At 38.7% G+C, this 16,910-nt stretch overlaps 1 protein-coding gene across 1 annotated transcript in view; it reads right to left on the reverse strand.

Annotated features, from left to right (window-relative positions):
* The window catches only part of tmem266 (transmembrane protein 266), a 56,317-nt gene that overhangs the window by 399 nt on the left and 39,008 nt on the right, over positions 1 to 16,910 (reverse strand). The window contains exons 7-12 of the mRNA XM_061970388.2: positions 14,706 to 14,762; positions 14,479 to 14,617; positions 11,313 to 11,428; positions 6,311 to 6,503; positions 608 to 670; positions 1 to 538 (exon numbers count right to left, since the gene is read on the reverse strand). The exon at positions 1 to 538 is cut by the window's left edge and continues 399 nt beyond it. Of these exons, the coding sequence (XP_061826372.1) occupies positions 1 to 538; positions 608 to 670; positions 6,311 to 6,503; positions 11,313 to 11,428; positions 14,479 to 14,617; positions 14,706 to 14,762 (1,106 nt within the window). The remainder of the gene's footprint in view (positions 539 to 607; positions 671 to 6,310; positions 6,504 to 11,312; positions 11,429 to 14,478; positions 14,618 to 14,705; positions 14,763 to 16,910) is intronic.

The following is a 16,910-nucleotide window of genomic DNA, read 5'->3' on the forward strand; positions in this document are numbered from 1 at the left end:
TACTTCTCCTCCAGGAACGCTTCCTTGCCCTGCAGGTGGATGAGAGGTTTGGTGTGCGACTCCTGGTTCCTCTTGTTGTAGATGTTGACCCTGTGCTCCAGCTGGGGGCTGTTTTTGGTGGAACCGGTCGGGCTCGGGGGTTTGAGGTTGACCGGGTCCAAACCCTTCTGGGCGAGACAGGAGTCCCCCGACAGCGAGGAGAGGAGTTCCTGCACCACCGCGCTGGGGCTTCCTCTGGGCTGCGTGCTGCTGTAGGGCGGAGGGTAGCAGCGCTGGTCGCTGTAGTCCGTGGACGTGGACGCCTCGCGCACGGTGGAGCTACAGTCCGTGGACGATCCCAGCGTGCGGCTGCTGATGCGAGACGCCGTGGTGGCGGACGCTTCGCTCGCCGAGCTGTTGGCGCGCTGCAAGCGGCCGCTGCCGGACATGGCGTCTGCACTTACCAGAGAAGGAGGAAGCTGGCTGGGGTTGTCGGGCAGGTGGACGTCTATGGCCGCTGTGGTGATGACGCGTGCGGCGGGGTCTGGGACGCCCATGTCTGGAAGAGACAACACGTTGGCGAAGGTGGCTGACAGGTGACGTGATGAAGGCGCTCGATGATGCTCACCGCTGCTTGGCTCGCTGTAATACTGACTGATGTAGTTGTTCATGTCGTCCTGGCCGTGGTGGGCTGCAAGGACACAGTTCAACCATTAACTTCATTACTTGTACAAAAGCAGTGAAGTTGTCACATTGTGTAAATGGTAAATAAAAAGAGAATACAATGATTTGCAAATCCTTTTCAACTTATATTCAATTGAATAGACTGCAAAGACAAGATATTTCATGTTCACACTGAGAAACTTCATTTGTATTTGCAAATAATCATGAACTTAGAATTTAATGGCAGCAACACATTGCAAAAAAATTGTCACAGGAGCATTTTTACCACTGTGTTACATGGCCTTTCCTTTTAACAACACTCAGTAAAGGTTTGGGAGCTGAGGAGACACATTTTTGAAGTGGAATTATTTCCCATTCTTGCTTGATGTACAGCTTAAGTTGTTCAACAGTCCGGGGTTTTCGTTGTGGTATTTTAGGCTTCATATTTAGGCCACACATTTTCAACAGGCAGGTCAGTCTAGTACCCGCACCCTTTTACTATGAAGCCACGCTGTTGTAACACGTGCAGAACGTGGCTTGGCATTGTCTTGCTGAAATAAGCAGGGGCGTCCATGAAAAAGATGTTGCTTGGATGGAAACATACCGTATGATGCTCCAAAAGCTGTATGTACCTTTCAGCATTAATGGTGCCTTCACAGATGTGTAAGTTACCCATGCCTTGGGCACTAATACACCCCCATACCATCACAGATGCTGGCTTTTGAACTTTGCGCCTAGAACAATCCGGATGGTACTTTTCTTCTTTGGTCCGGAGGACACGATGTCCACAGTTTCCAAAAACAATTTGAAATGTGGACTCGTCAGACCACAGAACACTTTTCCACTTTGCATCAGTCCATCTTAGATGAGCTCGGGCCCAGCGAAGCGTTTCTGGGTGTTGTTGATAAATGGCTTTTGCTTTGCATAGTAGAGTTTTAACTTGCACTTACAGATGTAGCGACCAACTGTAGTTACTGACAGTGGTTTTCTGAAGTGTGCCTGAACCCATGTGGTGATATCCTTTACACACTGATGTCGCTTTTTAATGCAGTACCGGCTGAGAGATCGAAGGTCACGGGCAGTGATTTCAACAGATTCTCTGAACCTTTTGATGTTATTATGGACCGTATATGTTGAAATCCCCAAATCGCTTGCAATAGCTGGTTGAGAAATTTTGTTCTTAAACAATTTGCTCAGGCATTTGTTGACAAAGTGGTGACCTTCGCCCCGTCCTTGTTTGTGAATGACTGAACATTTCATGGAAGCTGCTTTTATACCCAATCATGGCACCCACCTGTTCCCAATTAGCCTGTTCACCTGTGGAATGTTCCAAATAAGTGTTTGATGAACATTCCTCCACTTTCTCACTCTTTTTTGCCACTTGTGCCAGCTTTTTTGAAACATGTTGCAGGCATCAAATTCCAAATGAGCTAATATTTGCAAAAAAAAAAAAAAAGGAAGTTTTTCAGTGTGAACATGAAATATCTTGTCTTTGCAGTCTATTCAATTGAATATAAGTTGACTAGGATTTGCAAATCATTGTATTCTCTTTTGATTTACTATTTACACAACGTGCCATCTTCACTGCTTTTGGTGTTTGTAGAATACCTCCTGGCTGCACAGCACACATGGCATCTGTAAAGCTGCTGAACATTTTAACACGGGTCGCCATCGTTTGCAGAATGTACAAAAACAATATAAAATATTTTTTAAATTGTACGTATAACGCGCACTCTGTACACTTAATTGGAATGTTTTCTTTAAAAGAAATTACAATCAATCCTCAATATGTAATATATTTGCTATAACTTTCGCCATGAACCTGACTGACCTACTGCTGGGTTAGCGTGGAGGGCGACGCCACAGTCGAAGAGCGGTCGTCGAGCAATTTTGATAACAATTTATCATGAGAAGGGAGACATCGTTATTCTGTTGCGGCCTGTAGAAAGTGAAGGACGGGGGAGGAGAAAATTCAGGCCTAAAGCAAAGTTATGTATGTAACTTTGGCTAATTAATGTTTACGTTTACATCATGACTTTTCTTATACGGGCGAAGAGCTACAGACTGTTGTTGTCGTTGTTCCTGTTCACGGACCAGGGTTGGGGTTAGTCCACTCTCGTCTGGGGCGTCAAATGGTCAAGAGTTTTACTGTATTTTTCGGACTATAAGTCGCAGTTTTTTTCATAGTTTGGCCGGGGGTGCGACTTATACTCAGGAGCGACTTATGTGTGAAATGATTAACACATTAGCGTAAAATATCAAATAATATTATTTAGCTCATTCACGTAAGAGACTAGACGTATAAGATTTCATGGGATTTAGCGATAAGGAGTGACAGATTGTTTGGTAAACGTATAGCATGTTCTATATGTTATAGTTATTTGAATGACTCTTACCATAATACATACTTGCCAACCTTGAGACCTACGATTTCGGGAGGTGGGGGGTGGGGGGGCGTGGTCGGGGTGGGGGCGTGGTGGGGGGCGTGGCTAAGAGGGGAGGAGTATATTTACAGCTAGAATTCACCAAGTCAAGTATTTCATATCAATCTATGTATCTATCAAGAGGGACAGAGACAGCGCACAGTGCATGTGGATCCCGTGTTACCATGGCGAGAAAACATGGAGAGACTGCCAGTTATCTAGTCTCCACCAGTTACAGAAAATGTGCCATCAGTACAACTGGACAGTGCTGTTTCAGTTCCATCACCAGGACCATCAGTGAGTCAGACACAAACTAGTCTCATCATTGAACCAGATTCAAGGGCTGCTGAGTTGCCATCATCAGAACCCAGATCACCCACAACAAAAACCCCACCAGTGATCCGCAGGTACCCAGAAAGGTTTCGAGTACCACCAAAAAAACGGAATCTCTGAAGACAGTATAAAAATCTGTGTTAAAGATGTACAAATACTGTTTGTATAATAAGCATGTTATTGTTTACAAATGAGGGTTAAGAGTTCAGTACTAAAAAAAAAAAAAAAGAATGTGGCTTAAGTACAGTTTTTTAAATGAGCTGCTGCATTTTTTGGTTGGGTTGTTTATTTCTTTTGAGTAATTTCTACAATTCTAAAAGGGGAGGAATGTAATGGAGTGATCTATGTTTGTCTGTTGCCATCTCCTGGTGAATGTTGGCTATAGCGTACTGGGGTTACTTTTTGGTTGGCCAACGATTTACGTGGTGTTGCGCACCTGACGTCAAGTGTGTGAGTCTGTTCTGAAGTCTACAGTAAAGAGACGTACTTCATCCCCTCGCCTGTTTATTGCCTCCAACTCAATATATTACAACAACATTGCTCCATGCGGACCCTCGCATGGAGCTGGAGGGGGCGTGGCCTCCAGGTCCGCCTGAATTTCGGGAGAAAATTTGTCCCGGGAGGTTTTCGGGAGAGGCGCTGAATTTTGGGAGTCTCCCGGAATATCCGGGAGGGTTGGCAAGTATGCCATAATATGTTACGTTAACATACCAGGCACGTTCTCAGTTGGTTATTTATGCCTCATAAAATGTACACTTATTCAGCCTGTTGTTCACTATTTATTTATTTACTTGAAATTGCCTTTCAAATGTCTTTCTTGGTGTTGGGTTTTATCAAATAAATGTCCCCAAAAAATGCGACTTATACTCCAGTGCGACTTATATATGTTTTTTTCCTTCTTTATTGTGCATTTTCGGCCGGTGCGACTTATACTCCGGAGCGATTTATAGTCCGAAAAATACGGAATATCATACAATTATTTTGTGTTTTTACACTACTGTGGATTTTACAGTAAGAACAGTAATAATATGTTTTCCATTTATATGCTGTAAAAAGCATTGTAAATTTTACAGAAACATTTTGGCAGGTTTTTTTTTTTTACCGTGAAATCTACAGATTCTTTTCTAGTGTTTGTAAAGAACATATTTAATTAATAAATAATTGCGTCGACTTGTCCAGGGTGTACCCCGCCTTCCGCCCGATTGTAGCTGAGATAGGCTCCAGCGCCCCCCGCGACCCCGAAAGGGAATAAGCGGTAGAAAATGGATGGATGGATGGAAATAATTGCGTGATATCATGAGGCAATTCATGTTTATTTACATGACTCACTATTCCAAGCGGCCCTCGGAGAGCAGCCATAACTGCGACGTGGCCCTCAATGAAAACCAGTTTGACACGCCTGTTTTGTAGCTGTAACAAATCAAAAGCCTCTTGATGCTTGAGGGCCGTGACGTGAGCTGCACCGACAGAAGTCTTCTAAGTTATGACTTGTCGCTGCTTGGAAGCTTTATGATCCATCCAAAGCAGGGGTGTCACAACGTTTTGACTTTGGGGGCTAAAATAAATTTAACCAGGGGCCGACAACATGTAGAGTAACAATATATATGGCCTATACAAATATTTGTGTACATATACTAATACAATAGATATATAATGAATAATTCAAATACTTGGTTATTAAGAGAATGTGAAAGTTGGAGTTCTACCTTGTTTACTTCCTCAAAGTTGTGTAGTCAATCAGAATTATCAAGCAGTAAAATGCATGGATTAGTCATAGTGTGTAGAGAGTGTTTTGTATTTTACCCATCACGCATTGTAATGGATTTAAATGGGTGTCAGTTGGATTTATTTATGGTGCTTGGACATTTTTTATAATATCTACACAGTTCAGTGAGCAGGTTATGTTATGTGTGACCATGCCTGTTGACTTTTTGAGTTGGATGCATTTTTTTGTGCCATGGTTAGGAAAGGTTGTCTGGATTGGGTTATATAAGGAAAAACTTTGCTGAGTTCACTTCGAAACATGATTCATGGTCATTGACCTGATTTACTCACATTGCCCACAGGATTCGCAGTAATCAGATTGTCAGATATTTTGATTAAATTGGAAACACTCAGCGGTTCAGGTCCCTTAAGTAAAGGCTTAGTGGCCACATGCGTGGACAACACCTTTTAGTTCTTATTTCCAAAATTGTGTATACTACTGAATTGGGGTCTTATGGCCGCTTATGTGGACACTTATACTGCCATCTGGTGGTGTCAGAAGAGTATAACATACAATGGAATTTGGAAAGAAAAGTGTAAAAATAAGAATTAGCATGTCACTAAACATGAAGTACACGTTTGTGTACTTATGGACTAAGTACATCATATCAAAAGATGATTCTTAGTTTTTATTCTAATTAGGGTCCAATAAACCCAAATAGCAAAGAGAAATAAAAAAAAGCATGTAAACAAACAGCTTGGGCCTTAAGAGGTTAATAAATAAATTCATGACGTCTCGCAGGCCAGACTGAAGACGCTGGTGGGCCGTAGTCTGGACGCCCTGACCTAAAGTGTGCCATGAGAATTTTCATGTGAGACACCAGCAGAAGAAACCAACAACGTTCCTGTGTGTGTGTGTGTGTGTGTGTGTGTGTGTGTGTGTGTGTGTGTGTGTGTGTGTGAGAGATGTCAACTTGTCCTAAAAGGTCCAGATTAGAGTACAGTGCCTACAAAGGAGGTTTTGTTGGGCTTGGAAGCTTTTCCACCTTTTGTTTTGGTTCCACTAGAATAGCGGGTTTCAGGTGCACTTATCTGCATGTCAACAATCGGCTCCCAAAACACGACTTAGCGGAGAAAACAGCGAGTGAACACGGCCGCTATCTGATAGCCTGTGTGCTACAAAGGAGCTGCTTATTCCAGACGGTTACCTGAGGGCCCCCCGGGCTCTCTGACTTTGGCCGGCCTGTGATGTTCGGAGCTCCCAGGGGCCAGTCCGTCCACCTCATGGAAACTGCTGCTCGGTTTACCCCACATATGGTGGATCTGCATGGCTGCTTCGCGCTCTGCCACCAGATCCAGGTCCTGATGGGCCAGGTGGGCCCTCAGCTGCCGGATTTCAAACTGAAAGGTGAGAGAGAGGAGGGAAACTGACAATGAAATACTGCATTATCCGTGTTAATATCCTCCGTTGATGGCTCTCTTTTACAAACATACCTTGTCGTTAGTCTACAGCAGGGCACAATTCATTATAGTGGGACCTCAACTTAAGAGCCGTCTCTTGGCTAATCGTTACACTTTAAGTTGCAAGTAAATATTTGAGTTACAAACATCCTCACCATCAGTTGACATAGCAAATGTCACATTGATCTGCCCAAAACATCTGGTCTTACTCACTAGCATTAACTAGAAACCTTGTTCTTCTAACCATGGGAAGGAAGTAGGGTTGCAAAGGGGTGGAAAGTTTCCGGAAACTTACCACGGGAAGTTTGAAAATATTTACCATTTTTTGATAATTCAAAGTTGGACACCGTCCATGGAATTAATGGGCATATATGGGAATTAATGGGGAATTACAATAATGATATATTATTGGGCACTTATCTACATGACGTGGCTCTTTGCCCAGTATTTGCAAATGTACACAGCCTTTCCGCCTACATTGGTTGGGGTGAAATGTCTCCACACATCAGATGGTGTACGTGGCATTATTCTGTTTGTATTTATTTATTCTTGTAAAACACTAATGCAATGCCACACACTGATATAAATAGTCAGCTAAACAATTGGAGTAGTCTTTAAAAATATTTTGCTGATGGACAAATGAATAGAAATAGGCTAGATCAGGGGTGCTCAATACGTCGATCGCGATCTACCAGTCGATCGCAAAGGTAGTATTGGTAGATCGCATTACATTATTTAAAAAAAAGAAAAACATTTTTTTTTTTTTTTTTTGGGGGGTTTTTTTTTGTGTCCTGTCCAGCTTCTCAGGCAAATCATATAGTTGATGTAGATGCCCATTTTGGCTGTTCAGATTTACTTTACAAAAGAGAAGTGTAGGATACTTCTCTTGTTGCCTTATTTGTATTTGACTTTATTAAATGTATTTATATTATCATTTAGTGCAGCCGGGCCGGAGCAGGAGGGGATAGAAAGAGAAAAAAAAGAAGACAGAGGGGGAAATTGTGGGGACAAGAGGGGGATTAGACAGAGAGACAAAAACAACAACAGCAAATAACAACAACAACAACAACAACAATAGAGCAACATCAGCAAATACGACATGTACAAATATGATGGTAAAAGTAATAGCAAATAAGCAGTTAGCGAAAAATAAAAAATAATACAGAAATGACAATGAGCATTATTACACTACAAATGGATCAATACAAATACCAATAGAAATAGCGCTATTGATAATGAACGATACCAATAATTTACTTTTATTATCAACAATACAGTTGTTTAAATGCAACAATACATATACGTAATGATAACTTGAGATACGAAAGAATGCAGAAAAATGGAGGGGGAGAAAGAGAAGCAACCTACATTAACCTTGTAGATTGTTATAGTCATAATAGGTTAAGCTTTGTCAGTGTGCCGTGTGTTACACCCAGTTTACCCTAGGGCAGGGGTGCTCATTACGTCGATCGCGAGCTACCGGTCGATCTCGGAGGGTGTGTCAGTCGATCACCAGCCAGGCATTAAAAAAATAGTCCTAAAAATGAGCGATCATAAATCTTCACAATGACGTCATTTTCGTCACTTGATTGACAATCACGGCACCCGAGGGTCTTCTGAGATGACGCTGGCTGCTGCCAGCTCATTAAAATTACCGACTGGAAGGCGAGAAACACTTTATTTCAACAGACTCTGGCGCCGTACCTGTCGTCAAAACTCCAAAGACCGACTGCACAGTTGCACAGTTGCGCTAACAAAATAGGAGTCTCAGAAAGCTGGCGTGCACAAGCTAGCAAGCTACAGAGTTTGCCGACAATGTATTTCTTGTAAAGTGTATACAAAGGAGTACGGAAGCTGGACAAATAAGATGCCAAAAACCAACCACTTTCATGTGGTATTGGACAGAAAGGAGGACTTTTTTTCTCCTCCATTCGAAAATGCGGACCTTATCAGCACCACTGTCTGATTCCTATCAATGCAAGTCATCAGAATCAGGTAATACACCAACTTATATTCTTGTCTTCATGAAAGAAAGGAATCTATATGTGTTAAACATGCTTGTATTATCTTTAAACACCTTTAACTTATTAACAATATTAACTATATGTGTTAAACATGCTTGTATTATCTTTAAACACCTTTAACTTGTTAACAATATTAACTATATGTATTAAACATTCTTGTATTATCATTAAACACCTTTAATTTTTTAACAATATTAACTATGTGTTAAACATGCTTGTATTATCATTAAACACCTTTAACTTGTTAACAATATTAACTATATGTGTTAAACATGCTTGTATTATCTTTAAACACCTTTAACTTGTTAACAATATTAACTATATGTATTTAACATGCTTGTATTATCATTAAACACCTTTAATTTTTTAACAATATTAACTATATGAGTTAAACATGCTTTCATTATCTTTAAACACCCTTTACTTGTTAACAATATTAACTATATGTATTAAAAATACTTGTATTATCATTAAACACCTTTAATTTATTAACAATATTAACTATATGTGTTAAACATGCTTGCATTATCATTAAACACCTCTAACTTGTTAACAAAAACATATATTTCATAAATAAGTAAATATAAATTATATATATGAATGAGGTAGATCCCCACGACTTGATCAATTGAAAAGTAGCTCGCCTGCAGAAAAAGTGTGAGCACCCCTGGGCTAGATGAATAAATGAACACTCAATCAGCATGCTAAATCAAACTATAACCTACATTCTTGTATGACAACAGAATGGCTAGCAGAACAGAAGGCAGATTTAGTATTTGCTAGTTGAACTTTATAGATCACAAAAAAGGTAAATTCGGATCGCTAACTTTGTTAGCATAAATGAATGGGATTTAACATAGAGAAAATTAGCATCACGGCTAACGGAGAAATATCTTCGGTTCATTATGAGACTGTGGTGGTACATAAACCTAGCTAGCTAGAGATATTGGCCCCAAAATCATTTAACAAGTACAGGAACAGCTAGTTAGTCTGCTGGAGTAGTCTACAGTCATACAGTAACAAGCAATTACACCTCTATTAAACTTAAATACCATAGATCAAATATATTTACCCCAGTAATATCATCAACACTTACCTGACTGGATGAAGTCCTTGGGCTCAAATACTAGTGTGGCCTCAATAGCCCTGCTGTAGTGTATAGCATGCTGGGAATTAGCTGTAAATGGGATGGAAGAATGCACTGCACATGTGATGGAGGAATGCACAGTGAAGGGTTGAAATTCTACTGAATTTGCATTAAATCAGGTTGTTTTAGCTAATAATCATGCTGTAAGATTTAGCATGTTGCATTCAATGTTTATTCCCATTAATTCCTGTTAATTCCCATATATTCCCTAGAAGGAAGACAGTGAGTGCGAAGAACAGTGCTGAGAAGAAGTGTATGATATTCGTTGAATTCCAGAAATAAATCATCAAAAACATGACAGAGCGTGTCGCCAACTCGGCAATGACATTTGAGCGTATCACTGCTAATCTGCACCAAACTGAAGCAGAATGAGCCATGAATGTTAAAATAACATCTAAATGGTGGACAATGATGCAAGAAAATAATTATGGAAAAGCTGCTTATGGTGTGTTTGATGGAGAAAGACCTGGGAGGAGATACCGTAGAAGTCCACTAAATGTAGTACATTATTATTATTTCATAAAACTACTGAAGTTGTTATTAGTACCATCTATTGTATTGTTTCCATACAATATTTCTCATTTAAAAGTTTTTTTTATTTTTTCAAAAGACATGTTACATAGTAAAATTAAGCTGTTTTGGGGGGGCCATGCACAAATTAAATCGATTTCACTTCATGTCAATGGGTGATGTTAATTTGAGATACAAGTGTTCTGTGTTAAAAGCTCTGTCACAGAACCCATTAAACTCGTAAGTTGAGGTGCTACTGTACAACAAATTATGTTTTAAAATAGGGAAACTTCAAATATCTGTGTACCTAGTAGAGAAAAATATCCCAAAAATATAAATGTGAACATAACAATTACAAATAATAGTGTCCACAAGAAAAAAATTAATTAAAGAAGATGGTAAAATAAAAAAATTTCAACAAATATTAATCAAGAGAATTTCCACATACTTTCAAATATTTAGAAAAAAATGTGCAGTTTAATGGTTACTTTTTTTTTTTACATTTTTGAATTTGGATTAATTATGATTAATCACAGTTGATACAAAAGTGAGGCTTAATTTATCTGTGGTAGTTTTGTTAACGACATTAAACATCGTAATTTGTCGTTCACTGCTTGTTGTCCTTGTAGTGTTCTTGCTAGCAGCTTTTGTTCTTAGATGGTATATTGCAATAAGAGAATTCATCTCTACAATATATGCTTAATTACCTTGCTCTTATCTATTTGTATTCTGAAGCTAAATTGGACACCAGTTGGAGTGCACTCACTCATCTTTGCACGTAGCCTTTCAGATAACCATCCGCGTTTAAGATAAATAGAATGTGCCCTCAAAATAAATTCCGTGACTTATCTGTGTATATACATGATTAATGCAGAATTTTTTGTGATTAATCACACGAGTTAACTCGTCACATTTGACAGTTCTAAAACAATATTTTAAGGAAAACGGTCAGTGTGATGATTGGGGTTAGGTCTGCAGGATTATTTTCCTTTAATAGTACTATGTTTCCCTCTGCTGGTAAAACGTGATAATTACTAGTTGAGCCTTCGTTGACCCAAGTGTACTTACTGCTTGCTCCTGGCAGATCTGAGTAAGGCGGTCAAGTTGCTCCTCTCTTAGCGCTTTGGCCTTCTCATACTGCTGGATCTCCAGTTCCATCTCCACCTTCACTTGCAGCACGTAGGCTGCAAACACAATCAAATGTTAAGTATTAACACTTTTTAAAACTGAATTGAAAATGATGCACAAAAATCAACACTGGCTGTACAACAATTAATCTCAACAAAATAGGGAAAAAAATCAATTTAAAACATTTGTATAGGCGTACGACACTTACAAACTTTAGTATATCAGTATGTGGTGGTGAATTATGAAATGGACTAAAAAGAGATATCCAATCTGCTTTAAGAAAAGGTTTTTTTTTTTCAAAGTACGAGGAAAATAATCCTTGTAAACATCTTGAACTTTATGAATAAATGTGACATAATCTATCATCAATCCCAGTGATTCTTAAACTTTGGTACGCGTACCATGAGTCAGAGCCGTGTAGAGAGAGTATGGCCAACTTGGCAGCAAACATGGCACGGTGTAGTCATGTGAGAGGCTTTTGACCAATCAGAGTGAGTATGGCCAAAGTATCGCCTAAATCAGGGATTCTTAACCAGAGGGCGGCAAAAAAAAAAAATCTGTTTCTCAGCTGTGGTCCTGATGGACCGCCATGGTACTCAGTTGTAATACACTTGTTCACCACTTGTGGCAGTAATGACAATATCAAACAAACAGAAGAAGTCTGGAGCTAAAGTCACAGAAGTTTTAAGCGCAAAAATTATTATTATTGTTATTATTAGTGGTGAATGTGTGTTTTCATTTGCACTTTCATTTTATTGACAGTTCAGGGAAAAAATAAATAAATAAATATATATATATATATATATATATATATATATATATATATATACACACACACACATATACACACGTTAGGTCAGGAAAAAACACACTGCTCGTCAGGGGGATTTTATAAAATCCCCTGAAAAGCAGGGAAACCTGCGAAGCAGGCTTGTAGGGATGATATAGCCTCTTGTGTTTTTCCTGACATAACGTATATTCCGCTCTACCCCGGTATTGAGCACTATATAACGGATAAACCACAGAAACCTCGACTATATATGAAGTGAAGTGAAGTGAATTATATTTATATAGCGCTTTTCTCTAGTGACTCAAAGCGCTTTTACATAGTGAAACCCAATATCTAAGTTACATTTAAAGCAGTGTGGGTGGCACTCGGAGCAGGTGGGTAAAGTGTCTTGCCCAAGGACACAACCGCAGTGACTAGGAAGGCGGAAGCAGGGATCGAACATGTAACCCTCAAGTTACCGGCATGGTCACTCTACCAACCGAGCTATACTGCCATATATATATATATATATATATATATATATATATATATATATATATATATATATATATATATATATATACATACACACATCCATCATTACTATTCATTAATATTTGATTTTATATATTTTAGCCCTAAATAATTCAATTAGTTATGTATGATTCCCTCATATGCATTATTTTTGATAAGTATTTTTTTCCTAATCATTCTGTACCTAAGCCTAAGGTTTATGTGTCAAATAAATAATATTCTTTGTGATTAACACATGCTTTCATATCATTTGACAAGGTTTATCCTGTTAAACTGTAAGTAGGTTAGACATAATTATTAAATATAAATAAGACCAAGACTAAGATTATTAATTAAGTGTTAATATTTGAGTGGGCCCTGAGCCCCTGTGTAGTGAAAAGGTCGGTTCCCAAGGTCAAAAGGGTTAAGAACCCCTGGTCTAAAAGATTGGTCAAAAGCCCCTCATGTGACTACAGGGCGCCATGTTTGCTACCAACTTTGAAACCAAATTGGCCATACTCCCTCTTAACACGGCTCTACCACTAGTGTTACGCGGGCTCCAACTTGTGGTACGCAAATATTTGATTCATTATTTAAGTACAGTGTTTTATTTCCCTATATTCAAACACAGTGTTACTGTTCAAACGCTACTGTTGGTCATTATGGTGGTATTCGGAGAGCCAAGTATTTTCTGAGGTTGTACTTGGTGAAAAGAGTTTGAGAGCCGCTGCTCTATCACATATTCAGTAAATGATGTGAATGCGTCTAATCATGTAAACTTAATGATATTTTTTATTTATTCAGTTGTTTGTGTGTCTCTAGGTTACAAATTGAACAGGAAGAGAACAAATATGTTGCTTCGAAACAGAAAAGGGGGGGGATTAAATAAACTCTGCTTCTTCCTACTCCTTTTCGGACATGTTGGAATGTGAAACTTTGATTGTGACGTAACAACAATCATTTGTACATGAATAACACTTCGGCTTGCATTGATTAAAGCAGTCCTTTTTCAAACAGTGGGGGGCGTGTGTGACTTCGGGGAATATGCTTTTTTGCAGTACCAAAATATGATGAAGAGACGAGGAAAGATGAGTGTGTTGTTTCCCTTAATGTTAAAAAGCTTTCAATGTTATGCAGAGGTATAGTTATAAGAACTTTATAGAACAATTATACACGGTGGAGAGTGGGAGGGCGTAACAGAAAATATTTGAGGAGCACTGGATTAAAGCAAGCTATAACAAACTGAAAAACAACACATAACTTCAACTACTTCAACTTTAACAACACCCCCACATCAGACCCTGACAACAAAGCAATATTAAGTATGACAGATAAAACGGTGAATATTAAGATAATGTGAAAGTTCAACTCCTACCTTGTTTGACATCCTTAAAGTTTTGTAATCAATCAGAAATATCAAGCAGCTAAAATGCACCAAACATGGATAATTGTGGAGTGTTTTGCATCTCACCCATCATGCAATGTAATAGATGTATATATATGTAATTTTAGAATATATATACGTGTTTTATAATGTCCACAAAGTTCAACGAGCAGGATGTGTTTTATGTGTGTTGGCTTTATTTGTTGGTTATAGTTCATTTAGACTATGAGTGCATCTAATTGGAAAACCACAAGAGGGAGCCAGGCTGTTAAAATCAACACAGACTCCTAACAAATGTTCTGTTCTCCATAATTGGTTTGCCTTTAGCAACTGCCTGCGCACAGCAAAAACACATCAATTAAAACAGAGGGAAAAAAAATACCATAACGAGGAAACCGATTCAGGGTTTAAATGCTAAAAAGAAAAGTAGGAAGCCTCACCGTCAATAACCCTTTTGACCCTCCAGATACGCAGCGTGATGATGAGGCCAATGGCGTCCCAGGGGCTGCTGGGGCCGTTGGCCACAGTGGAGGCCACCATAGGGGCCAGCGAGAGGACGATGACAGCTCCATCGAACACCTGAGGACAACACTCGTGACATTGAGGCAAAGGCACTGCAGAGCAAGGAGTCCCTGAGGCGGGACTAATGACGCCCAGGAGAGTTTACCTCTACTTTGTTCTCAATGTAATCCCATATCCCCAGGACCACGATCCTGAACACGGTCTGAGGGACAGAAAGGACGTGACACGGTAAGATGCAAGAAAACATGACTGAATGTCTTTGAAGGTTCTCATTCATTCAGGTCATTGTCATATCAGGGCATTCAATCGATCACAACTAGACTGCTTAACTCAGGGGTGCTCATTACGTCGATCGCGATCTACTGGTCGATCTCGGAGGGTGTGTCAGTCGATCACCAGCCAGGCATTAAAAAAATAGTTCTAAAAATGAGCGATCATAAATCTTCACTATGACGTCACTTTCGTCACTTGATTGACATTCACGGCACCCGAGGGTCTTCTGAGATGACGCTGGCTGCTGCCAGCTCATTAAAATTACCGACTGGAAGGCGAGAAACACTTTATTTCAACAGACTCTGGCGCCGTACCTGTCGTCAAAACTCCAAACACCGACTGCACAGTTGCACAATAAAAGCTCTGCTTCATCCTGCCTGCGCTACCAAAATAAGAGTCTCAGAAAGCTGGCGTGCACAAGCTAGCAAGCTACGGAGTTTGCCGACAATGTATTTCTTGTAAAGTGTATACAAAGGAGTACGGAAGCTGGACAAATAAGATGCCAAAAACCAACCACTTTCATGTGGTATTGGACAGAAAGGAGGACTTTTTTTCTCCTCCATTCGAAAATACGGACGTTATCATCACCACTGTCTGATTCCAATCAATGCAAGTCATCAGAATCAGGTAATACACCAACTTATATTCTTGTCTTCATGAAAGAAAGGAATCTATATGTGTTAAACATGCTTGTATTATCTTTAACCACCTTTAAGTTGTTAACAATATTAACTATATGTGTTAAACATGCTTGTATTATCTTTAACCACCTTTAAGTTGTTAACAATATTAACTATATGTGTTAAACATGCTTGTATTATCTTTAACCACCTTTAAGTTGTTAACAATATTAACTATATGTGTTAAACATGCTTGTTTTATCTTTAACCACCTTTAAGTTGTTAACAATATTAACTATTTGTGTTAAACATGCTTGTATTATTTTTAACCACCTTTAACTTGTTAACAATATTAACTATATGTGTTAAACATGCTTCCATTATCTTTAAACACCTTTAACTTGTTAACAATATTAACTATATGTGTTAAACATACTTGTATTATCATTAAACACCTTTAATGTATTAACAATATTAACTATATGTGTTAAACATGCTTGCATTATCATTAAACACCTTTAACTTGTTAACAAAAACATATATTTCATAAATAAGTAAATATAAATTATATATATGAATGAGGTAGATCCCCACGACTTGATCAATTGAAAAGTAGCTCGCCTGCAGAAAAAGTGTGAGCACCTCTGGCTTAACTGAATGCTTGAAACAGTGCATTCAGGGTAAGAATAAAATATTTGTCAAACCCAGGTGATGGCGATTACTGTTGCTATGCACAGTAGGCTGAATTCTAGGAGTCTAACCCGCTAATGAATGTGAATGTTAGCAGTGGGATCGTCAAGTCTATACAACTAAGACAAATGTGACTATAAAGGAAATGGTCACCAACACCTGGACTCCAGAGGGTATTGGGAACTAGAAGCCTGGGACAAAATACTGATATGGAACATCATTATCTGTTGCGATAGATGTTCAAAATATAGATTTGTATTCAATGCATGTGTCTTAATCAGTCAGTACTACATGTCTCTAGGAGGAGGCGCTGCTATAATTAATAGATTAAAACCTTTAACAACTGAAGTAAACAGATTGTATTTTCATAATGAAATGGAAATATTATACACGGTAGTACTTGGCCATACAGTGGTAAAACATTATGAGAATATAAATAGTATTTGAGGGGAAAAAACTCATGAAAGACACAGGTTTACATTTGTAATATGACATGAATCTAGTTAAAATAGAATATTTTTAAATTAATTACAACTTCATAAAACGTAATTAAAATGGTAAAATGACGAATCCTCAAAATATTATGGCTTTTTTTCCCCTTGTGAATTTAAGACTTTTTTTTTTAGTTTGGTGCCAATACTGAAAAATTAACTAAGACAAGCATTTATTTATCTAATTCAAATGTTTTATTTTTTTAATGATACAAAAATAGGAATATTTTGGAAGGCGGGTATAGAACACTTTCTGACTTTGTAACTGATATTTGT

Source organism: Nerophis lumbriciformis, linkage group LG10, assembly GCF_033978685.3.
Source record: "Nerophis lumbriciformis linkage group LG10, RoL_Nlum_v2.1, whole genome shotgun sequence".
Classification (NCBI taxonomy): Eukaryota; Metazoa; Chordata; class Actinopteri; order Syngnathiformes; family Syngnathidae; genus Nerophis; species Nerophis lumbriciformis.